Source organism: Dermochelys coriacea, chromosome 13 (assembly GCF_009764565.3).
Source record: "Dermochelys coriacea isolate rDerCor1 chromosome 13, rDerCor1.pri.v4, whole genome shotgun sequence".
In the NCBI taxonomy this organism is placed as follows: Eukaryota; Metazoa; Chordata; order Testudines; family Dermochelyidae; genus Dermochelys; species Dermochelys coriacea.
The window spans coordinates 19,515,717-19,541,755 of NC_050080.1; the positions used below are offsets into that span (position 1 = coordinate 19,515,717).

General features: G+C 42.9%; 1 protein-coding gene across 2 annotated transcripts in view; it reads left to right on the forward strand.

The window, feature by feature from the left end:
* The window catches only part of SLC13A3 (solute carrier family 13 member 3), a 41,640-nt gene extending 22,242 nt beyond the window's left edge, over positions 1–19,398 (forward strand). Inside the window, exons 6-13 of one of the 2 annotated variants that reach the window (XM_038369936.2) lie at positions 1,132–1,257; positions 5,130–5,225; positions 7,559–7,663; positions 8,796–8,893; positions 9,790–9,902; positions 10,225–10,386; positions 13,154–13,291; positions 17,696–19,398. In XM_038369936.2, coding sequence (XP_038225864.1) covers positions 1,132–1,257; positions 5,130–5,225; positions 7,559–7,663; positions 8,796–8,893; positions 9,790–9,902; positions 10,225–10,386; positions 13,154–13,291; positions 17,696–17,881 — 1,024 coding nt within the window. In that variant the 3' untranslated portion in view covers positions 17,882–19,398. The remainder of the gene's footprint in view (positions 1–1,131; positions 1,258–5,129; positions 5,226–7,558; positions 7,664–8,795; positions 8,894–9,789; positions 9,903–10,224; positions 10,387–13,153; positions 13,292–17,695) is intronic. The other variant, XM_043495555.1, reaches the window with a different exon arrangement.
* The last annotated feature ends 6,641 nt before the right edge of the window (positions 19,399–26,039 follow it).

Here is a 26,039-nt window from a genome sequence, read left to right on the forward strand (position 1 = left end):
CTTGGTACCCTTTATGTCTCAAGCAAGTTAATCTCATTTTGTGCCTTGGCCTTTCTAATTTTGTCCCTACATGCTTATGTTGTTTTATTTATATTCATGTGTCATAATGTGACCACGTTTCCACTTTTGTTAGGACTCTTTTTTTTTTGAGTTTCAGATCATTGACAATCTCCTGGGTAAGCCAGGGTAGTCTCTTGCCATACTTCCTGTTTTTCCTATGCAGTGGGATAGTTTGCTCGTGTGCCCTTAACAATGTCTCTTTGAAAAACTGCCCGCTCTTTTGAACTGTTTTTCCCTTTAGACTTGCTTCCCATGGTTAAGTGTTTTGGTGAACCAGGGCAACAGTGAGCGCTTTATAAGTTGTCCATTATGTGGTGAAAAAGGAAAACAAGGCACACACTATTTCTGTCCTGGATGGCAGTGTTGCCTAGTGGCTAGACCACTAGATTGGAACTCAGTAGACTCTGCCGCTGGGTGAACGTGGACAAGTTCTTTGTGCCTCAGTTTCTCCATCTATCAAATACAGATGATACTGACATCCTTTGTAAAGTGCTTTGATTATTATTAAACACTAAGAGGCTCCCCTATCTGAAAAAGTAGATATAGTGTTGCTACTGTAAACTTGCAGTTATTTCTCAACCATGCAGTGATCTACATAGAAGGTTCTTCCTAGACATGGATGAAAGTGGTTCTGTTTGGGTAGAGCTCTTCTGTAAGGTTCATGTTCAGGCACTCTTAAAGTGGGTTCTACCATGAATTAGGATTAATTAGTTAATTCCTATAAAGTGCTAAATATTGAGTGTTGTTGTTATTTGGGAATTCCAGCAAATCTAGAGAGCTACATTTTCAAGATGTCTGTTCCAAAATGCAATTTCAAATTGTCCATTTAAATTCTTTGAAGCAGGGACTCTTTCTTACGACATACTTGTACAACTCCTAGCACAATAGAGTCCCAATCTCAGTTGGTGCTGGTTGGTACTATTGATATACAAATAATCACCTTTTTAAAACCTGTGCAGCTGGAAAGTTTGCATGACATTTTGATCGTGATTTCAGATGTTTGTTCCCCTTCATTTCATGTGAAAGGGGTGTTCCACTCCTCAGATTAATTAGCTTTCCCCATTTTCAAAGTTTTTTTCCAGAGTGTGATGTGGTGAACTTTGGATCCTGGTTTGTATTTGCATTTCCTTTAATGCTGCTTTTCCTTTTCCTGGGATGGCTATGGATCAGTTTCCTGTATGGGGGAATTAACCTAAGGTACTTTTATATCTAATCTATTTGTATACTTTAATTTCATTATGACTACATTGTAAATAAGTAGTTTATCTGGTCTTGATCCAAAGCCCAGTGAAATCAATGGGAATCTTGGTTCAGGCCCTTAGACATTTCATCTGTACATGTTGTAATAACTCAGTCCACATTTGTTCTGTACAAAGCTAGATGTATGTCATTTATGTTCAGCTAAAAGCTCCTATTTGAGTAAATTCAGTGTGATGAATAATGAGAGAAAGTGTCCCATAAGTGCTGAATGCAGAGCTCATAATTATAATATTATTTTGTATTCTGTTCAGAAAGTTCATGGGAGAGATTGTGAAGGGTTAAACATATGGCACATGAGTAGACCTAGTCAGAAAAAATTGATGAAGCACATTTTTGGATAAAAACTTTATGCACTTTTGAAAATCTCACCCAAGGGTCTCAATTTACAGCTAGCTTTAACTAGCCTGCACATCTGAGCCTGCAAATGTTGGGCACACAGTCATTTGGAGGTGCACATGGGCATTTGTGTGCACAAATCTGGCAGTTAGATAGTTGGCCATCCAACTGACACACACACAATAATGTGATCTGCATGTGCCATCAGTGAACATAGAGTTTGCAGGCTCAGATTTACCGCCTGATCCTGTGCCCAGGGAAGTCAGTGGCAAAGCTCCTATTTACTTCAGTGCAGAAGCAAGTCTTTAGAGACTGTAGGTGAAATCCTGACCCCACTGAAGTCCATGGCAAAATTCCCATTGAATTCAATGGAGTCAGGATTTCATTTTATGGCTGAAAATTTGGCCCCTGGAGAGGTTACTTTGTGACAAGAATTAAACATCAGTGATTTCATAACACTGGGATTTTTTTTCAGTGTGTTAATCTACAACTAATCGACTGTAATACGGTTTTATTGTAAATCTTTCCCCTAACTTGGGTACTTGCAACTTGGGTACTCCAACTTCCACTACATGCTGCACTTGATCTGCTTTAATCAGGTGCATTGTTGAGAAGCTGGTAGCCTTTTGAAGCCTCTCTTTTTTTTTTCTTTCCATTTTCACACACTTTATTAATGAACACACATTTCTGTTTCCTGCATAGAGCATATACAGTTTCTAAGAGATGCTTTTGAATTTGTTTTTTGTTAAAATGTTTATTGGTTTTTAACTTCAGGAGAAAAAAAGAAAAGGGGGGAAAAAAACCAAACAGGTGCACATTAGGATTACCCAAGTATATAATTATATCAGTAACACAGAAAACAGAAATTACTAGGGAACTTTTTCAATGCAATAGGAAATAGCCAGTGTAAGTCCCTGATCATTCAAACATGAAAGCATGTACGTAACTTTGTTCGTCTGATTCAGCAATGCACTTAAGCATGTGCTTAATTTTGAGTCTGTTTAAATCCCATTGATTTCAATAAGAGTTAAGAATTCCCTTGCTGAACTCGGGCTTTAAGTAATCCCATTGAAGTCATGTATTTAAGGATTCTCTGTACTGAAAAAGTTATACTAGTCTAACTATGTTGGTTAGGGGGGTGTTTTTTTTTTAATCAGTATAGTTATACTGATCTAAACCCTAGTGCGGAGGTAGTTATGTCAGTATAAAGATGCCTTACACACCACCTGGAACTGGAATAAATTATACCAGTATAAACACTTTTTTGTGTCAACACTAGGATTATTTTGCTGCTCTAACTATACCAGTACAATTAAACTTTCTAGTGTACACAAGTCTTAAGTGTTGGCAGGGTCAGGGCCTAGAAAAGTCAAGTTAAAGAAACACAAACAGAAATTGTGCAGCCTATTAAAGAATCCAGATTTTGACCTGGTCTACACTTAAAACTTAGGCCAACATAGGTATGGCATGCAAGGGTTTGAAAAATCCAACCCCTGAATGCTGCAGCTATGCGAACCTAAATCTCCAGTGTAGACACAGTTTTTATCATGTAGCGGAGCCCGGAGCTGGAGCCCGGAGCAGCTCCGGAGCAGTGGAGCTGCAGATTTTTGCCTGGAGCTGGAGTGGAGCCGGAGCACAGCTCCAAAGCTCTGTTTTTTATAGGTCGCCCGAAGAATGTTTCTGTTGACCTAGTACCATCACTCAAGGAGGTGCAGCAAAAAGCATTTATTCAAAAGCATTTTGGATAACAAGGGGTTGTCTTGATGTCCTTGGGTAATACTGCAGCTACTAAAAGAATCAGAGTACTGTGTAAGGGGCTGTCCATAAATTACATAATGCATTAGGGGGTAGGTGGGTTCTTAATCTTGTGTGTTTATTTTGGTGTAAGTGTTACAAAGGGTGGGTGGGTCTTTAATATCACCAATAAATATGTTATGTAATTTATGGACATCCCCAATATCTATTTGAGAATCAGGAATTTTTGGATGGTCAAACATGTATCTTTATAAAGGATCTAACCATTGGACATCCATTTAAAACAACAAATTAATTAATCAGTCTTAGTATCACAGAATCAGATATCTAATAGTGTAAGTCTGGCTTTTCAAATGTAATCAAAATCCCAGGAAGTATTAGAAATATATTTTAACCACATGACACTGATGGGATACGAAGCAGCTGGTGATGAATATATCATTCATATGCACACGTACTGTCTAAGAGTAGACCGTGTACTAGTCCAGGGTTCCCTGCTTAAAAGGCTTAGCCTGGCTAATGAAGAGAAGCATATTAAAATGCCAGTCCCTGTTGTTAAAAATTCTTCACATATTTGTTTATCATCAGTGAGTGCTTTGCATAAATTAGAGATTGCCCAGAAAGGGAGGGGAGGGGAGATCCTTATTTCCCACCTTGCTCTCTTCTCGATCAAGTGGCTGATGCAGTCATCTGCTAAAAGTGATGAAATCTGCAAATCTGACAACTTCACTCTCATTTAAATTCTGAACAGTCTCTGTGAACACAGGCTGTGATTACCACAAATAAGCTTCTTTAGTGCAGGGGCCAAAGTCTCCTTTGCATAATCCTGGGGAGAAAGGGAACACAAAGTAGGATAAATATTGGTCTTGTTTACACTAGAGAATATTACCACCAGTGAGAGCCCTAGTGTAGATAAGGCTCCTGTGGCTTCCTCTGTTTTTACCACTGCATCAATTAAACCTGCCCTGAGCAGGACCTGTCTATCTACCTCAAGGGACACATCTTGCTCCTCACCCTGAGCACTAATGAAATTTACATACTCATAACCCAGGGAGAATTCAGCCGAAGGGTTTCTAGTCAGCACCAGAAGCTTTTCTGTTGGTAACTAGAGCCACGTTTCTGGCAGGCATCAAAAAGTACCTGCTCAGAACTTGCGAGTGCTTATCTCTTTGCATGTGCCTCAGCCCATCTGTGCATGTCACATGGACAATTGGATGCATTCATGTCCATTTGTGCACATAAATTCTGCAAGCACATTTGTGTCTTGTCATGAGCGGGTGGGAATATCGAGCTATAATATCCACTGTCCAATACATTAATGGCTAGATTTTGCCACCTTTACTCACATTGAGTGCCATATTACTACATGAGTAGTCCCACTGATGTGTACAGGACTATAGGCCAGGTAAGGTACGACTCAGTGTGAGTAAGGGTGCCATGAATATTATTTGTGGCATTATATATAACTTGTTTGAGAGATGGGAAGTCTATTTAAGAGATTGGAAGTATTTACTATACTATGAAATGGATCCATATGATACTGGTTTTCTGAAATCACTGGTCCATGCTGTACTCTTTATTCTCCTAAGCCTTCCCTGTAGCCACCCTGTGCATGCCCTGTATGGGTGTGTGCAGGAATAGTAAACATGAACATCAATGTTTGAATTCCATTATGAACCTGCAAAAATGAGTGGTGTTTGTTATTTCTGTGTTGGTAGGCATTGCAGAAAGAAAAAGTCAGAAATAAGAACGGATGCAGAAGACCGAGCCCGAGCAGTCATAAAGGAAGATTATCAGAAACTGGGGCCAATGAAGTAAGTTGCAAAAAGGGAACAAAAATGACATAGAAATCAACCGGGCTGGAAACAACATTTCTGGGGAGGGAAACTGAGGATATTTGTTAGAATTTGTCAGTGAATTTCCATTTGTTAGTATTTGTGATCATTTTGAGTTTGTTTTCCTCAAACATTCAATTGCTCTGTCTTTGCTAATGCAGAGAATTGCAGATAACAAACATGTAGCTCCAATATTCCACAAATGCCAATTTTCAATTGTAGATGACAATTCATGCTGTGTTAATTACACATTGTAAGTCTTTTAATCAGGAAACAGAAACAATATCATGTGACTTATGTAACTAGCCAATACAGTGTGAATTTTTAATATTCACAGAAAGCTGTTTATGAATGGTTTGCAGAGCAGGTATTATTTGCTGAAGAGATTCATGATGAATATAAAGAATATACTTCAATTATTTTATGATCTGTTTGTGGGCAATTTGTGAACAGAAAATCAGATGAATTTTTGTGGAATACATTATTCATTGTGAATTATTCTCTGAGATCTATTAATCAGTCATGTGAAGAGAAAACAAGATGCGTTTGACTTCCCAGGATGGCATTTCAGACATAACTCTACTATTTCTGGCTTTGGTTAGATTAAGTCAGATCTGTATTGATATTTCAGTACAGTTTTTTTAACAAATCCTGAGGAACTTTTACATATTGGAGAGTGGGTGGAAGAGCATCAGAGATGGTTAAACTTACAGAATGAGATGCCAGAAAAAGATGAACTACAGGAAAATCGAATATTCGGCCCTATCTGTTTCAAATTGGACACTAAAAATCTAGGCAACCAAAGTTAGTGGATATTTCTGAAAATGTAGGTCTTACTTTTGCTGCGTCTCAGGAGGGGTTCCCCGTTTGTAAAATAGCTTTTCCATACTGATAGAGAGAGCTGAGCGAACAACGGACATTTCAGTTTGGCCAATATAACAAAAAAATCAGTTTGATTTGAAACAAAGCTGAATTTCTTTGTTTTTTTTTTTTGTTTTGTTTTTTTGCTGGAACCAAATAAAACAAACCATTTGTCCAGCTTTTTGTTTTGGTTTTGGGGTGCTTTTTGACCTGAAATGGATTATTTTTGGTTTTGTTATTGATTTTTTGGTGGTTCTCATCCTTATAAAAGAAGATAAATATAGCTATATTTTGAAACAAAAAGTCTAAGAGCTTGTCTAGGCAAACAGCTAGCAAGCAGCCAGCTGGGGTATAAAAGCACTATCTGTGTTGATCCTGCTGCAGCTCACTAAAGGTTTGCTAGCACTCTTTTACCTACACCACCTTGACGCAGGCACAGATGCAAACAAACTACGGCACTTTTAGTGAGTGGCAGCAGAGTGTATTCGGATAGTTCCTGTGTGGCAGGCTAGCGCACTGTAGATTTCCACACCAGCTTGCTGCACAGTAACTATTGGTCTAGACAAGCCCTCAATGGTTTGTTTCAAAATAGTCAAAATGAACCATTTTGACTCTTGGAGGGGTGGGGTAGGGTGGGGGGAAAATCCATTTTTTCTGCCAAAAGTATGGGCTGAATTTGACCTGAATTCACTAATAGTTTCAGTGTCCCCCAAAATGCATTTTTAAAAATGAATTTACTGTTTGCCAAAAATAAATAAATCGCCCAGCTTTACTCAGAGATATTGCGAGGGTTCACTGATGTAGGTAGCGCAGCACAAACAAACATTCTAATTATTATTCTTGTGTGCTCTAAATGAAAGAAATTGGTTTATTTTTTTCCCTTCAGTACATGATGGACCAGCCTGCAAAATGTCATTGTAAGAATCAAAGTCCCACTTTGAGTTTTAGGAGCAGAGAAAGTCCATTAAGCCATGTGCTACAAATTTGATTAGCTTAAATTCAACCCAAGTGATTTCTTTTCAGTGGTTTAAGTATCCTTCCTTCCTTGTGTCTTTGAAAGGTTTAAGGCAATATTTTGGATATGTCTTGGTCAAATCCTAGCTCCACTGAAGTCAATGGGAGTTATATCACTGACTTCATTCAGGTCAGGATTTTACCCCCTGGTCCTTACTAGAAATATTAACACTAGCAGATGTTACTGCAATTGGAAGATCTCCTCCTTCATCAGCTCTCAGTTATTCACACCATCAGTAGGGGATGCAGTCTACATTCTGCTCTCAGAGAGGGAAAGTCCCCTGTGTCATGTGTGAAGTTTAGTGTTATTCACCTTTCTAAACTAAGGCTTGAAATGTAGTGAAATCATCACTAGCAGTTAAAGGTGACCTGGGAAAGGTAGCTTGTGTTCACTTCATTAGCATGACTGGTTTTTAATTTCATCTCTTACACCTTAGGTTTGCAGAACAGGCAGTTCTCTTTCTCTTCTGCTTGTTTGCAATCCTGCTGTTCTCCAGGGACCCAAAATTCATCCCAGGTTGGGCAAGTTTCTTCACTCCTGGGTAAGATTCTATTTTCAATCTGTTGTAACATTTTTCAAAGGTATTTCCAGGGTTTTGAGATCCCTGTGTTTTCTATTGTCCTTGTTTATACTGTTGCCAGGTTTCATGGAATAAATGGAACTGAGCCTTATGTATCTCTCTAGAACCATTTTAGCTGTTTATGTTTCTAAGAGGAGGTAGAGCAAGCCTAGTGGGATGTTAGTATTGAAAATGCTCACACCTATTCCCTGACAGCTCTACGGCCTGAGCTCTGGGAATGTTGTCTATTGATACATTTAGGGCCAAGTCCTGAAGTCTTTGGGCAGGCCATCGATTTCAGTGTAGGTTTGGGCTGAATAAAGGCTGTAGGAGTTCACCCCTTAGTGCTTTTTCTCTTTGCTTTGCAACCTTTTCTCTGTTGTGACATCCAGACCTTTCTTATGTGAAGACAAAGATTAAGAACAATGAAGGCAATAATAATAATACTCATAGAGCGAGAGCAAGTTGTTTCTGCACAGAAAAGAGCCCTGCTCTATTTCTCGAGGGACATAGTTCAACAGACTATTCATATTCAGAAAAGGAGTTCACTACGTTTGGCTTTAATGGGAATCAAGTACATACTTCACAGATTAATTTTGTTCTCAACAGTTAACAGTTACTTAAAGTTAAAGCTTAAATGCTTTGCTGAATTGGGGCCTAGAGTTTTTATATCATGCTCTTCACTTTAGAAGCTGAGCATTTTACAGAGATCATAACCAAAATAGGCCAATCAACCAATGGTCTGATTTTCCTACTTCCCTGCAACCAGTTTAGGCAATCTCCCCAGACCTCCATAATCAATATTCTTCTCACACTCTCTAACAGACTGAAAGTGATTCACTCATTTGAGCAGCCAGCACTGCCACCCCCTCCCTATTCTTTTTAAAACCAGGTTTTTGTGTTTTCAGTGTCTCTGATCAGTTTTCTAAAGGAGTCACAGCCAATCTTAGAAATGTAGCTCAGAGGGGAATTTAAAAAAAAAAAAAAAAGAATCATGACCAATGAATGTTGTTGATGCAAAATCCTAATCCTCTTTGGTAAATCCCAAGTTTTGTAAACTTTACAAATCTCAAGACTTCTGCTGCTTACAAGTGTTTCTGCTCCTCCTGGACAGGTTTGTCTCAGACGCGGTTACTGGAGTCGCCATAGTGACCATACTGTTCTTCTTCCCTTCACAAAGACCATCCTGTAAATGGTGGTTTGACTTAAAAGGTAGGTTGTAAGCCCTCGGGTTAGGGACTCTGTCCCCTTCTTCTGTGTTCTCTATAGGGTGAGCACACTGCAGGACCTCAGCACATAATAGTAAGGCAGGGTACTCAGTCAGCAGGTATGGGGTAACATTTTGAAAAGCACCTATGTCCCATTGACTTTCAATGAGACTTCAGCACCTAAGTGCCTGAGTCACTTATGAAAATTTTACCCATATAGCTATGGCCACCTTCATCTTTAATTGGAGGTGCAGCCTGTGCAGCCCATGGGCTCAGCTCACAGCAAAGCAGCACTTGCTCTGACCTAATGTCACAAAACGAAAGCAACTGCCATGATGTCATTTCATGCAGATTAGGGGTTGCTTTCAGGCTCCGAGCAGGTTGCTCCTCAGACCCCCATTAGGTGAAATGTGGGTGTCCTTAATTCACAGAACATGAAAGCCCTACTAGTTTACCTTTCCATATGACACAACAATTGAGTTCTCATTCAGAAGTGACCTTCTGGGGGAGACACAGCAATTTCCTTGCTAGAAAACTCCTACCACTTTGAGCTGCAAGTAGAAAATTAATACGGTGATGAACTTGTCCACAAAAATTACAAATGTCAGAAAACTTCCTCCTGCCGGAATCTGCCAGATGTCAGAGAGAAGAATATCTGTCTATTACACCAAGGAAATTGTCCTTTATGTTAATAAAAAAACCAGCTGAAAAAAAGCCCAAGAAAACTGTGACTGCTAGAACTTTTTGCTCCCTGTTTAATTGAAATTGAAATATCCATGTGTTTGTTATTAAGTGATCATGAGCTAACTTTGACACCAGTGAGTAATGTAGCTATTTTATCAGATGGCAAGTTATTTGTTAATCTGTGTGTGTGTGTTTGGTGGGGATCTCTTTGTCTAGCATCAAACACTGAGAATGTGCCTTTGCTGTCTTGGAGACGGGCCCAAGAGACTGTACCCTGGAACATTATCTTGCTGCTCGGTGGAGGATTTGCCATGGCAAAAGGATGTGAGGTAGTGTTTGGAGTGCTGTCCATCATTGATGTTACCTTACTGTCATTCAGCCCTATGCCCCTGGTTTTTAAAAGGGTATCAGTTTGGTTTGCTCCTGCGATTTTGCACCTGCAGTGTATGGCAGTTAAGACATTGAGTGACTGGATCTGACATCTAAGGGCTATAACATGCACCCTGCCCCAAGGTGGCTGCATTTCAGAAGTGGGTGGGTGAAGTGATCCCTATTTATATGTAATTTGCAATTCTGTGAAATGATCTGAGTCTTGCGTGGAAATGCAGAAACTCAAATATAAAACCTGCTGCATTTTCTCTCCTGCTGCAGGAGTCAGGCTTGTCTGTCTGGATCGGAGGCCACCTGCATCCCCTGGAGAGCGTGCCACCGGCGGTGGCTGTCGTGCTTATCACAATAGTGATCGCCTTATTCACAGAGTTTGCCAGTAACACGGCCACAATTATAATCTTCCTGCCTATCCTGGCAGAACTGGTAAGATACATTACCATGATAGGGCCAGCTCTGACCCCTCTGTGGTCTCTCTCAGCGCACCCCCTTAGGTATTACGCCTCGTGCCTTTACCTTGTCTGGGATGGAATCCCAAAATTCTCCCATTATCAGACCAGGCCCTGCACTACAGAACCCTGTGTACCCGTGTGATGGCTCAGCAGGCCTGACTGGGTTCAGCCCCTACAATTCTTCCTTTTGGGGGCTTGTGCCCTGTGGTGGCCACAGTGACAGACAGCCTCGTCTGAACAGTAGGAACAAAGCATAACATAAGAGAACAAGGATTTGAACATGACAAAAGATCTCCCGCATGTCTATCTTACCCTAAGCCCTACCAACCTGTGGATGTGGGCCAGGCAGGTTTTGCTTCATCTGACCCCCTAGCTGGAGTCTCTCTCTGTGTCACTCTGTTCCCCACCAACAGCTCCCTCCAGTTGCCTATCCCCTCTCTCCGGAGAGTGACTTTTTAACTGCTTAGAGTCCTTTTGGTCTTTAGGTGCCCAGCCTTGGCAAAACAAGTCTGGTAACTTTGATTGGAGCAAAAAAAAACGAGGAGTACTTGTGGCTCCTTAGAGACTAACACATTTATTTGGGCTGAATTTGTCTGGAGCGTGGATGTAGCATCTTCACAATTAAATAGCCCCAGGCATTGTCTCTTAATGATCCCTCTGTGGTATGTATCTAGAGCCATAGTGTTGTCTTCCTATTAGTTTCCTAACAACTCTGCTATTAACCAATAACCCAATACAGCCATGCTGTAACTGTCCCAATGACCAGGTCACATACAGTATTTACAAATGATTACAGTCAGCCCTATGTCCTTCACAGTTTAGGTACCCTGTGAAAACATTTCTCTCTATTGGAGCAGCCCGGCCTCTATCAGCTGCAGAAGATGCACTAATCATCTGGGCAGCCATGGGTCACCTCACTCTTCTGCATACTAGGCCTAATAGTCTCCAGGATCTCACTGGCCCATCCAGCTGTATGGGGTTGTGCCCACGGTCACTGGAGGGGCTATGCTGAGATTGCTCATTCAAGGCAAATCGCAAAGAATAGGGCAGACAATCCCCCAAACTGGTGGTTTATTTTATAATTAGATTTCACCAAGCCAGTAACCAAACAGCTCCTGTGATACCTTACTGATTACCAAGAAACCAAAATACATTTCCCTTTAAGCACTCCAGTCTTTGGCTCCCACCCAGACAGCCTACTCTAATATAGTGAGGGTTACTAAAAACCTTATTCACCGTATATAAAGTTCTACCAAGAAATCAGACACATTACTCACCAGGTCAATGAATATTTCAGATCTCACCCAAATACATACTTGTAGCCAATCCTTATTAATTAATATTTATTAATAAAAAGAAAAGATAGAGAGTTGCCGTGGTTAAAAGATCATTCGATTTACAGATATGAATAAAGTTCTTAAGTCAGTTTCATAGCAGAGATGGTGAGGTTGCTTTGTAAAAGGCCTTCTGGAATCAATTTAAAAGGCTATAGTCCAATAGGCAGTTCTTGTGCAGAGTTTGTTCAAGTTCTTCCATGAAAAGTACAAGGTTAATCCAGAGTAGACCCGGAGACCTCAGTTTTACAGGCTTAGACTTTCTCTGTCAAAGTTTAAGCAGATCTGAGATAGCAAGCATCAGACGTGAAGCTTCCTTTATAGCTTGAAGCAAGTTGTGTTCACAGCAGGGCTTTCTTGGTTGAAGAATAGGTAATGTATATTGTTGCTTTGAAGCTAATCCTGCATTCCTAGGCATATCCTGGTAGCTAGTTGCATTCATTAGCATAGGGAAATTACCATCAAACAGTTTACAGGTAGTTTACTACAAATTTCAAAGATAAATGAAACAATAATATTATTGCACTACAAGTCCCACCTAAATGAGGATATCCCCTTTTGACCTCTGAATCAATAGAATACCATAATGAATCATTAAAGAGAGGAACAGAATTTTAGCATCTAAAAGCTAATTAGATCATTTGTTAAACTTCTAACAAGGTAAACACAGACAAATACAACTGGGATCTATTCTTGATTCTCTAACAATACAGGCCTCCATTTCAAGGACTGTAATCTATTTAACATGCCTGTGCTAACAATGTATAAGGAATGGACCTGTATACAATTTCAATATTCTTCTAATATGTCCTTAAGGGTTGGTTTTGGGTCACTCAGCCTGCTGGTTGCTTAACCCTCACTGGCTCAGCCTCACAGGAGTCTACATTCCCCCTGAGGCCATGTAAAGAGACCTCAGGATTTAGTCAACCAGTAGTTTTGCTGATAGTGTGATGGCAGGACTGGGTATTGTGTATTTAAGTGGTTAGAACAGACAACCAGGAGCCAGAATTCTTGGTGTCTATTTCTAGCTCTGCCACTGACCCGCTGGTTGACCCTGGGCAAGTCACTTCCCCTCTCTGTGCCTCTGTTTCCCTATATGTGAAATGGGGATAACAACACCTGCGCACTTCACAGGGAGCTTACCTGGCCTGCTTAATATATTGGACTGTTTGGAAACAAGATGCTAAAGGAGTGTAAGTAAATGCTGCACAACATGCATAACAATAATTTTTAAAAATGTTATTAGCAATAGACCCGCAGGATATGCTATTATAAATCATAGATCACTGAGTTCTGCTAGGCACAGTGCTGTAATTATTTGCATTCTTAGATGTATTTCAATTGTAGCTCAGAACCCCTAATGCATAGTGTTCTTTTTTTTTCTTTTTTAAATTTTGTTCTTTCAAGGCAATTCGTCTGAAAGTAAATCCCCTCTATTTAATGATACCAGGAACTATAGGATGCTCATACGCTTTCATGCTGCCAGTCTCCACACCCCCTAACTCAATTGCATTTTCTTCTGGACACTTGATGGTCAAGGATATGGTAAGTTGTTGTATGTACAGAAATCATTGAAGACACAATCATCTAGATGAAGAGTTTTCAAGACAATAATTTTGAGAGACGCTACCAAATCAGCGTTTTGTAAAATAAAATCACAAAGGTCAGTTTCTGTTATGAGCAGTGTTTGAATGCAAAATACTTCATTCATGGTCGGTCAAATCTAGCTGCCATAGAAAGTGTTATTTAGATAAAAATGGGCCAGATTCTGACCCTGATTAAACCTATGTAAATCCATAGTAATTCAACTGCCTTCAGTGGAGTTCCTCCCAAATTTCTTCTGTGTAACTGAGAGCTGAGTCTGACCTTTAACTAATTGAAAAGTGGATCCAGGAACCTGAAAAATAATCCATTTTCTGCCTCCCCCTTTAGATATTAAACTAATATATTGTAACAAGTGGATGCTCATCTCCCTGCTGTCCATTTTGCTGAGTTTGAGATCAGACCTGTCACAAGGATCTCTGCTCTCAACTTTGGGAGAGTGAACATGAGTCCTTTAAATGACTCCTGCGGAAGTGTCTTTAACCTTATCTTCTTCACATTCTATTACTGCGCTTCCCCTTTGCTAACTAAGTTTACATGGCATTCACAGGTTCCAGTGAAAAATAACCTTTGGCATCCGTTGGTCATAACTAGTTCAGTTGTTTGTGACCTAAGATTCTTTGCACTGATTTATCTTTTTGATCATGAATAAAATATCAAGCCATGAAGTTATTGAGCATTCCAAGCTAAATTTCCCAGTAGATCTTGGTCAAGTCACCATCTCTATGTGAAGTGCATGTTACTACTTTCCTTTAAATTGGTTAAGTGGATATACTGCCAGTGGTATCTGATGTAGATGCTGTCTGAATCAACTGCAGTAGAATATTTCAGTCTTTTCTGCTCTGGAAGGAATTATTTGACATAATATGCTTGGAGCAATCACCCAGGCAATTCCCATTCAAGAAGATGATAGAGGGAAACAGAGAAAGGAAAGACAGACTAGTCTAGGAAAGCCAGAATGCTACAATATGAAGCTCTCCAAGTGAGCAGCAAAATTAATGTCTCTCAAAACTCAACAGGAAACACGTATATGAATTCTCAAATGTGCTGTCAAGTTCTCTATAGAGACTAAATTTACAGCCTGTGTAACAATTATCCTCGCTAATGAAGAGACATGCTATTTCCTAAACAGAGTCACTAAGAAAAGAAGAGCTACCTCTCCTTTTGATTTTACTATTAAGTTTGTTTTGTTTTCCTGTCTGGTATATTCCTGTTGGCATTTTTTTTTAAAAAAAGCCTTCTTATTAAGGCAAAGTTATAATAAAGTGTTTACATTTGACACTATACATTACTATTAGTTTTTTAATGTAGATCCTTACAATAAAGAGCACCAAAGGAACATTTTCAATTCACTGGGCGGAAGAGATTGATCACAAAACTCCTATAAATGTCCATGGAGGTCAACTTAGTACATCTCTGTACTCCAGACAGAGCATTTGTCCCCTTATATAATGCCTCACCTGTGGTCTGTGGACCCCTAATGGTGAACCAAGCCCTTTTTGGTGACTTGCAGAATAAAACATTTTTATAAGCAATGGCTGAGGAGGGGAGATGGTCACATAGGGGAAAGAATCTCCCTCTTTTATAAGTGCAACCATTCAGAGCTGGTTAGAATTCACATGAAGATGGCTCAGATGTTTTCCCCCAGGCTGTAGCGTTTACGTGGTGATGGCCACACTAAGTGACTTAGTTTGGTAGGAACCTAGTCTTATGTGGTTCCATAGTATAGTAGGTTGGTTTGGAGATTGCTGGTACTAGCTGCTAAGTTGGTTTGGTTACCTAGGGCCTCAGCCCACAACCCGGTGCTTCTCAGCATTTGCACAAACACCCAGTAAACGAGGAAGTGAGAACTGGGGAGAAAAGAGCAGGCCTGTTTTCAGTTTCCTTCAGAAAAGAAGGGTGCCTGGAAATGCACAGGAAGGGGATTGAATATTACAAAACACCTTGGTGTGCGGAAGGGCAAGAAGAACACTCAGTGAAAAGCAAGGAGGTGATGAGGAATTGGGTAGGCTTCTCTCAAGATTCCTCCCCATTTTCCTCTCCTTACATCTTACCCCAGAGTTGCAGTTACTCCCCTTCAGGAATAGGGCTAGACACAGCTACTTCCAAAGTCCATCTGAATTTTGTGCCTCAGCCGGAGGGGATTGCTGGAGAGTGACCCGAGGCACTCCCTCTCCTACAGGCTGAGCTCCACAGCCTCTGCCAGCCTGAGAAGTGAGAATCTGGGACTGGGACCAGAACCTAGTTTGCCAAGTTGGAAGCCCATAGCATTGCCAGGAATCCTGCCCTGAGTGAGTGAAATCCAAACAACAATGAGGTTTAGTACTTTAGCAACTCAATAGCCTCTCTGGCCTTGGTGCTCAGACAGTAGCACTCATTAATACAGGGTTGGGTCCTCTGTGCCCCACACATCTTGTTCAGCAAATTTACCTTGTGGTTATATGCGCTACACACTGTTCTGTAAAGGATCAATCCTTAAGGCTCTGCAACAGTGGCTGCTGCATGCAATGAGATAAGGTTCATTTTTTCTATTGGAAACCATGGGAATCTAGCTGCCTGCATTAGCCTTTCGCAAGGGAGCCAGAGGGTGAAGGGCTAGTGCCAAAGTGGTTAAAGAAGAGGAACTTCTGAGATCAAAAGATTCATGTTGATGAGCAGGGATCTTATCTCACACTATGTTTAAATATGCTGCTCACTCACCAAACAGTGGGCAGGTGGAATAAGAGGAAGCCAAGGTTATGTGCATGCACCCGGGTCTATGGCTCAGCTGAGAAGCTGGGATTTTATCTATGGGAGGGGCTGATAGTTATTTTTAGAGTTGGCTCAGTTTAGAGACTGTCACCCTTAATCACATCCCCTTTAACTTAATGTGAAATGATAGAAAACCCAGTTTGTTCCAATTCTTGTTGACAGATCAGCTTGCCTGGATGTCGGCTTGTTTCCCAATTTTGTGTTCTGCTCTTGGCTGGCCCCAGGACGGAGCAAGTTTTATGATTTTGCTGTGAAGTTCTGTGACTATGGAATGAAAGTGTAATTTGCGAAAGTCCCTTTCTGTGGCACAGGCTTACCCAATAACTTCAACGGGCTTAGCCCAATGGAGTTCAGCATTCCTTCACATCCTCTAATTTTCTTTCGCTCCCACTCTACCCCAGACACCTTATGGTTAAAAGTGTGATGACATGCCTTCTTCTGGAGCTGCTACAATAGCATTCAGCCATTCAAGCCTGTTCTCTCTCTTCCTTTGTACACTCACCGGTTGCCCTGGTTTAGACTGAAGTTTAACTGTTGCCATGGTTGTACGAGTTTGTGCCTTTGCATTGAGTGAAGTGAGAGTCAGTTGCTTTGGAAACAGTGAGCCAAGTCCGGATGTTCCTTCTCAGTTTTACTTAGGCTCAAGCCAATGGGACTTTTGCCTGAGTGAAAACTGAGCAAAGGCTTTGGGAGAAAGCACAACTCCTTTTGAAATTCAGCTGTTTATCAGCTCAAATTCCTGTTGGCTTTACATATTGGTAAGGGGCTCTTTGTTTTCTTTCTTTTACATTAGGTAAGAATCGCACCCTAGCCTTTGATTATTAATTTTACTCAGCTTTTACTCTTTGCCTCCATACTGCTGTAGCTTTACAGAACTGCTTGTTCATATTAATGGATTAAAAATGTCTGTGATTTCATTCATTCCCTGAACATGGACACTGATTGTATTACAGAGAGGGGTGTTTTTCTAGGAGGAAAATAACAGGAGCTTAAAGACAAAGTGCTTTTTAATCCACAGACTCTTTAAGTTGGATTCTCAGTTCCCTGATGCTCAGCTGACTTGTAAGAGAATCCTTTCCTTCTGCAGAAATGAATCTTAAAACAAACACATACACACTCCATTCACTGGGATGTTAGAGATGCTTTTCCAAAGTCTGATCCTGAAAAGTTTTGAACACCCACTGCTCTTAGTGAAGACAGCAATGGAAGCTGCATGTACTCCATGGCTCTCCGGCCCTGATCCTGCACCAACAATGACGAAACTTTCATTTATACCACTGGCACAGGATCAGGCCCCAATTCAGCAATGTGTTTGAGCGTGTGTTAAGCATGAGAACAGTTTTGTTGATTACTTAAAGTGCTTAAAGTTAACTGTGTGCTAAAGCCCTTTGATGGATGAGGAGCTAACTCAGCATTTGGGAGTGGGGGGTCCCTGACTTGAGAAAATCCAGCTGAAATGTTAATTAAACCCCTCTTTGTTATAATGTTCGTTCATGTGCAGTCAGTCCTCAGGGCTGGCCAGCTTGGTCCCTTGTGTCACATGCCCAGGATTTCTAGGCTAAACCCAAGTATAATGTATCTGCATTTCTTTCACAGGCAAGAACTGGGCTGCTCATGAATCTTATGGGTGTTCTGCTCCTTAGCTTGGCTATAAACACATGGGCCAAGAGCATCTTCCAGCTGGGCACCTTCCCTGAGTGGGCCAACATCCATGGAGAGAACATCACATCCCTCTTGCCGGATGTGAAGAATGTTACTTTAAGCTCGCTAAATAAAATATGAACAAAGTCAGGTCATAGGTGGGACTTGCTCACTTAGGACTGGGGCACAGGAATCGCCAGAGTGTACTCACAGGACAAAGGCCGGATTGCTGCTCATGTTGCACAGAACTTTCCATTCATTTTATTTTATTTTTATAAATATTATTCATTGTCACTACATAATTTTTGGGGTGGGGATCTTGGAAGATTTATCTCCGCCCCCCACAGATACCTATCAAACAGTTTTAGAAAACTTTGTTCTTCATTAGTAGGGGGTATAAAATGGATGACCAAGTAAGTCTCCAACATTTCCAGGGTAAATGCCACTCCTGGTGAAATCTATGGGAGTTTTGCTGTCACCTTCAATGTGCTAATTTCAGATACCCTAACTCATGCTGGATGGTATCCTTACTCCCATGAGTGAAGTCAATGGGACCATTTCAGGTGCTACTCAACTTGAGTCAGGGTATCAGAACTAGGCCCAGTGTGGGGGCCATGCTTGAGCCCTGTGATTCTAGAACACTAGTTAGGGGGTCAAGATTTCACAAGTAATTGTGTCATGTAGTATGAAGACTATTTCTTTAGCTTCTTATGAAAGGAAAATTCAGGAGACTATGACTGAGTCTAGCCAGAATTTTATGTATTGCTCCACAGCGGGCGTTTTGTAACGGTAGGTTTCCAAACACATTCATTAGCTTGGGAATTATTTTAAAACCCAAGACAATAATTTTCACCCACATTTTTGTACTGACTGGAAAGGTAGAGATTTGTGGACATATTCACTCCTGGTGTAACTCTGTGTCTATCAGGGGCATGACACCAGTGGCTTATGTGGCTAATCTTAAATTGGTGAACGTCTTTTAACTGAGGTTTGAGTTGACCTACTCATGACAATGCAGCTCAATCACAAGTCAGTAGACTGTTCGCAGAGGAATGTTGACCTTTTTTTCGAAACGGAGTTTGATTCTTTTATCTGATTGCTTGGGTACTTTCAATGAAAGGATTTGAAAATTGAGCATGATTTTCATCACCATTTCATCTAAATACATGCATTTTGTTTGTGTAAGACTCTGACTATTTAATTAAAGATCAGTATTTGAAACAGATAGGTTGAAAGATGAGGAGTCTGATATGGTGCTTTGGGGAGGGTTAGCGAGGGAATTCTTGCACTGATACAGATGTTGACTCAACTGGACCAGATTCCCAGCTGGTATAAGGTGGCATGGTGCCAATGATGTTGATGGAAGTAAACTGATTTACACCAGCTGATGGTCTGGCTCAGTTCTCCCTTGAGTTACTCAAAAGATTCAGCGTCAGCGCCGAGAGCAGATAGGGTAATTTATCCATCAGACCCAATTCTCTCTTTAATCTCTGTTGCTGCTGCTGCTGCTGCTGTGAAAACTATATTGATTACGTCACAGTACGAATGTTTCCAAAGAGGTCAAGCTGAAACGAAACTGCCCGACTGTGGAAGTCAGCTGATGTTGAGACATAATCCTCGCGATTAGGGAACTTGTACAATAAAATGCATTCATTAGCCTGCCACTGTGTTATGTTTTATCTGTGAAGCCAGGGGAGAAACGTAGGGTCTGAGGCTCTTCTCGCTTGCACCAGTCTCGCTCCATTGGCTTCAGTGGAGCTGCTCCTCGTGTACGCTGGGGTGAGCGAGAAAAGGGTCTGGTTCACGATGCTCTGCCTGTGTTGCCTTCATTCTAGTCAAGCCAGGGAGCCTGCAGCCTCAATGGCAATGCCGTCCATTCAAGAGTGTGATTAAAGTAAGGCTTTGAAGCAGCATGAGCTTGTTGAGCCAGTTTCTGGCTCTCCCAGCCTGAGGTCTATGGTGGCAGTGGGGGCACAGAGTAGCGGAGGCTGGAGCCATTCTGCCTGGGCAGTGGTGGGGCGATGCCTTTTGTGGGTGCTAGCAGAGTGCATGCCGCGCCGCAGGCCCAACACCACCTGGGTACGTAATGGGGTGCAGCACATGCTGCCCTCAGGGTTGGCGGCAGGTGCCACGCTTCCAGGTTGCCTGGCCCTGGCCTTTCGGGGGCATACGGTGCTAGCTGGGCCTTGTTTGTGTTCAGGGAGTGCTGCCCCCTCTTGAGCCTTTTCCAGCGGCCGTTGCACCCACCCTGGAGGAAGCCCAATGCAGCCACTAGTCGCTAAAGTGCCACTTCCTGTAAGCTTGGCCACATTCACCTCAGCAGGAGCCTGGAGTCCTAGCAAATTGCTTCATACAGGTCTGGATTGTCTGCGTCACTTGGCCTGTGGCTCAACACTTATACTGTACAGTGTTCCTGACCAAGTTTAAGAGGCCTGATGCTGGCTGAGCTGGTGACTCAGCTTCTCTGAGCTCAGCAACTAGGATTAATTTTTGAAGCCAAGGGCTCTGGCTTTGGAGCCGTTATGCTGCTGATATGGCCATCCTGGGGCCTGTATGTATGTGGGAAGAACTGCAAAGTGAAAATGGCTCCCTTCTTACAGTTCTGCCCATCATCCTATGGAGTGTTGATCCCACAGTAGAGGAAGCAATTACAATGAATGCAGTTTATCCCTACGGCAGGAGCCCAGCCAGCATGGCACAGTCAATATTGACTGCCACAGTAGTAGCTGCAATATTCATAAATGGCATTAACATCCCATCAATGCAGAATGACAAGGCTGATCACAAGGGCACAATGCTGGTTTCTCTCTCTCTATAGCCTGCAACCTGGGGGATCAAATCAGTTAGCAAATCTCTTGCTGGGCTCAAATTGGAGCAAAAAAACCAAGCCCCACCATGGATTTGGAGATTGAGGAAGGGTGTTCAGATTTAGATTCCTGGATCCAAACTCCCCCCTTTTGGTTCTAGGTTGTCTTCAAAATTGGACGAGGCCTTGTTTCTAGACTTAACTTGGAAGTAGTGCAAGCTGCTAGACATCTCATGCGAGCAACTCACAGGATTTGGGCACTTTTATAGCGCTTTCCATTTGAGGATCTCAAAGTGCTTCACAAATGCATCCCACGTGGGGTGGTCAGGAAGTATTATTAACCTCATGTTACAGATGGGGAAACTGAAGCACAGACGGGTTAAGTGACGTATCCAAGGTCACTCAGTGGGTTTGTGGCAGAACTGGAAACCAAGTGTAGATGTCCTGCCTCTGAGTCCTGTACTTTAGCCACAGACTATGCTCCCTTTGCTCCATATCGCTATAATCAGGATACTGCTTTCAGAGCCCAAAAATGCGTGCATCCTGGTTCAAAGCACTCTTGGGAATATAGGATTATGTAACTCTGCTCCTTTGTAGCCATGTGTGCACTGGTCCTAGAGTAATTGCTCTCTCCTAAAGTCTTATTTCATGGTTTTAAGAGTATCACTTACCATGCAACCATCTCTTACTTACACTTGTTGCTAGCACCAAAAAATCACAATGACACTGCATTATACAATTGTATGCACCAACTTGCGTCTTCCCAAACCCTGCATTCTGCATCACTGCCTTGTTAGCTGCTAAAAGACTGAGGCCTAGCTTATCACATTAGTATATCATCCATCCTGAATTTTAGCACTTAAGCCTTCATGTTCATCACTTTCTAAGGTTGATCAGGCCACTGGCAGTTAAGTCCCTTGTAGTTCTCAAGGCTCCTGTTATGTTATGTGACTGAATTGTCGTCATATTTTCTTTTCTTCATTAGCGACTTTCCAGGACCATCATGATCAGTTGATGTAGACAGTCCACACGTTGGACTTGATGAAACACTAGCAGGTGTGAATGTTTGTTTTCTCATGTCTTTACACTTTCAGTTTTCAGCCACTTGTCCATATTGTACAACAGTGCAAATAAAAATAACACACTAAGAACGCGACCAAATGAACACACGAGTAAATGAGACGATTCACTCATGTCTCATTGGAGCAAAATGGCATGCTACAGAGAATGACTGAGTATGGTCTAACTGAGGGTTGTTACCACCAATTGGCTACAATAACCTTGGTTCCATTTGGCAAACAAACACTTTTTCTTCCACCATCAGGGGGATGCAGGGCCAGGGACAAATTAGCCTGGACGGCCCCACCAGGTACAGTGTGGCTCCCCATCCCACTCTGCCCCTCATGCCGTCCAACTTCTATTGTCTGCCAGGGATAGGGTGTCAGCTACCACCTGCACATCCGGGGTCCTGGCTGCTGGCCCTGCACTCCCTGGAGCTCAGAATGCCCTCCCCACTGGCCATGGGGCTCTGGCTGCAGCCCCGCACTCCTGGGTCCCAGCTGCTGCCCCCCACCACACCGGGGGTTCTTAGGGATGGCTCTGTCTGCCATTATAGAATTTTTTCTGAGAACCCCCTGATACATTTCACAACCCCCCAAGGGTTCTAGAACCCCAGTTTGGGAACCATTGGTCTACCAGCTCATAGTAACACTACATGGTGCTTAGAACAGAAATTGAAGAAGACTCCTGTAAACAACAGGGAAAATTTTGGGGAGTCAGTGTACAGATTCCTGAGCTGGAATTTGTCAGGACAGCAGGTTTAAGATGTTCCAATTCTATGCCATGGGCTCTTTAAGTACACAACCCGGTAAAAGCCTCAGCCAAAAGACAGTACCTTTGGCAACATGGTGGCTCCTTAATGTCACCATGGAGCATTGGTTCAGCAATGACTCAGGCCTTGTCTATGCTACGAAATTAGGTCAAATTTATAGAAGTCGGTTTTATAGAAAGCATTTTTATACAGTCGATTGTGTGTGTCCCCACACAAATGCTCTAAGTGCATGTAGTCAGTGTAGTGTGTCCACAGTACCGAGGCAACCGTCGACGTCCAGCACGTTGAACTGTGGGTAGCTAACCCTAAAACATTGTCACGGGTGGTTCTGGGTACATATCGTCAGGCCCCCCCCTTCCCTCCCTCCGTGAAAGCAACGGCAGACAATCGTTTTTGAGCCTTTTTTTTCCCCTGAATTACCTGTGCAGACGCCATACCACAGCAAGCATGGAGCCCGCTCAGCTAACCGTCACCGTATGTCTCCTGGGTGCTGGCAGACGCGGTACTGCATTGCTACACAGCAGTAGTTTATTGCCTTTTAGCAGCAGACAGTGCAGTATGACTGGTAGCCGTCGTCGGAATAGTCCAGGGTTCTCTTTTAACCAACCTCAATGAGGTCGGGTGCCTGGGCAAACATGGGAGTGACTTAGCCAGGTCATTTCCCTTTTAAGTTTCGTCTCATGGCGATTCAGTCCTACCAGCAGTGCACTGTCTTTTTAGTCATACTGCACCATCTTCTGCCGAGCACCCAGGAGATGATGATGGCTAGTCGTCGTACTGCACAGTCTGCTGCCAGCAAGATGTATAAAGATAGATGAAGTGGCTCAAAACAAGAAATAGACCAGATTTGTTTTGTATTCATTTTCTCCTCCCTCCCTCCATGAAATCAACGGCCTACTAAACCCAGTTTTGAGTTCTATCTTCAAGGTTTTGAGTTCTCTCCTTGAGGGGGGCCATTCTGTTTCTCTCAAAGCCACCCCCTTTGTTGATTTTAATTCCCTGTAAGCCAACCCTGTAAGGCATGTTGTCAGTCACCCCTCTCTCCATCAGAGCAATGGTAAACAATCGTTTCGCGCCCTTTTCCCTGGATTGCCTGAGCAGAAGCAGACGCCATAGCACAGCAAGCATGGAGCCCATTCAGCTCACCGCAGCAGTTATGACCATTGTAAACACCTCGCGCATTATCGTGCAGTGTATGCAGAACCAACACCTGAAAAATCAGGCAAGGAGGCGACAGCAGCGCGGTGATGAGGACATGAACACACTTTTCTCTAAAACCGGATTCCCCCGCAATTTGGAGATCATGGTGTTAATGGGGCAGGCTCATGCTGTGGAACGCCTATTCTGGGCCCAGGAAACAAGCACAGAGTGGTGGGACCACATAGTGTTGCAGGTCTGAGATGATTCCCAGTGGCTTTGAAACTTTTGCATGCATAAGGGCACTTTCATGGAACTTTGTGACTTACTTTTCTCTGCCCTAAAGTGCAAGAATACCAACATGAGAGCAGCCCTCACAGTTCACAAGTGAGTGGCGCTAGCCTTGTGGAAGCTTGCAACGCTAGACAGCTACCGGTCAGTTGGTAATCAATTTGGAGTGGACAAATCTACTGTGGGGGTTGCTGTGATGCAAGTAGCCAATGCAATCATTGAGTTGCTGCTATCAAAGGTTGTGACTCTGAGAAATGTGCAGGTCATACTAGATGGCTTTGCTGCAATGGGATTCCCTAATTGTGGTGGGGCTATAGCCGGAATGCACATCCCTATCTTGGGACCGGACCACCAGGGCAGCCAGTACATAAACTGCAAGGGGTACTTTTCAATGGTGCTGCAAGCAGTGGTGGATCACAAGGGATGTTTCACCAACATCAACGTGGGATGGCTGGGAAAGGTTCATGATGCTCGCGTCTTCAGGAACTCTGGTCTGTTTAAACGGCTGCAGGAAGGGATTTACTTCCCAGACCAGAAAATAACTGTTGGGGATGTTGAAATGCCTAGTTACCCCTTAATGCCCTGGCTCATGAAGCCATATACAGACAACCTGGACAGTAGTCAGGAGCTGTTCAGCTATAGGCTGAGAAAGAGCAGAATGGTGGTAGAGTGTGCATTTGGACGTTTAAAGGGTCACTGGTGCAGTTTACTGACTCGCTCAGACCTCAGCGAAACCAATATTCCCATTGTTATTGCTGCTTGCTGTGTGCTCCACAATCTCTGTGAGAGTAAGGGGGAGACGTTTATGGTGGGGTGGGAGGTTGATGCAAATCACCTGGCCGCTGAATACGCTCAGCCAGCCACCAGGCTGGTTAGAAGAGCACAGCAGGAAGTGGTGCGCATCAGAGAAGCTTTGAAAACCAGTTTCATGACTGGCCAGGGTACTGTGTGACACTTCTGTTTGTTTCTCCTTGATGAAAACTCACCCCCCTGGTTGCCTCTAAATTCCCTGTAAGCCACCCGCCCTCCCTCCTTCGATCACAGCTTGCTTGCAAAGGAAATAAAGTCACTATCATTTAAAAACATGTATTCTTTATTAATTGATTATAAAAATAGGGAGATAACTCACAAGGTAGCCCAGGTGAAGTGTGGGAGGAGGGTAAGAGTGAAGGAAAAGGCCACTTTAAAACTTGTTGAATGCTGTCCACTGGGGTGGAGTGGTTGGGTGCCCGGAGCCTCCCACCCCGCATTCCTGGGCGACTGGGTAAGGAGGCTATGGAACTTGGGGAGGATGGAGGGTGGTTAAGCAGGGGCTGCAGTGGCAGTCTGTGATCCTGCTGCCATTCATGAACCGCCACCAGACGCCAGAGCATGTCAGTTTGATCCCGCAGTAGCCCCAGCGTTTCCTCATGCCTCCTCTGCTCTTCCTGCCGCCACCTCTCCTCACATTCATCAGCTACTGTCCTGTACTCTGCTATTGTGTCCCTCCACACAGCTCTGTCAGTGCCGGATGACTGCATGAGCTCAGAGAACATGTCATCGCACGTGTGTTTTTTTCGCTACCTTATCTGAGATAGCCTTTGGGACAGAGGAGGGAGGCTTGAAACATTTGCAGCTGCTGGAGGAAAAAAGGGAGTGAAGTATTTAAAAAGATATATTTTACAGAACAATGGCTATACTCTTTCACGGTGAACAATGCTATTCACATTACATAGCACATGTAATTTTGGTACAAGGTCGCATTTTGCATCTTGTATTGAGTGCCTGCGGCTTTGGTGTTAGAGATCACTCACGCAGGGCCGGGCAACAGAATTCGGCTTGCAGGAGGCCATGGTAAGCCGTAGTCTTTCAGCTTCTGCAACCTTCATAACAGCAGCCCCCTCCTTTCCCATACCAAGCAAAGCCTGTTGAGTTGGCCATTTACTGCTGCAGTTTTCCTGTTAACGTGCAGCAGCAGAAACCAAACTAACCCCCTCCCCCCATCCAATTCTCTGGAATAATCGCTTTTCCCCTCCCCTCACCACCTGGCTGGTATCAGGGAAGATCCCTGCTAGCCAAACGCGAACAGCTCAGCGCCAATGGCCCCCCCTTCCACCGCGTGGCTAACTGGGAGGATTTCTTTTTAGACACAAGCAAACAGCCCAGTGGGAACAGGCACCTCTGAATGTCCCCTTAATCAAATTTCCCTATTTCAACCAGGTTACCATGAACAATATCACTCTCCTGAGGGTAAC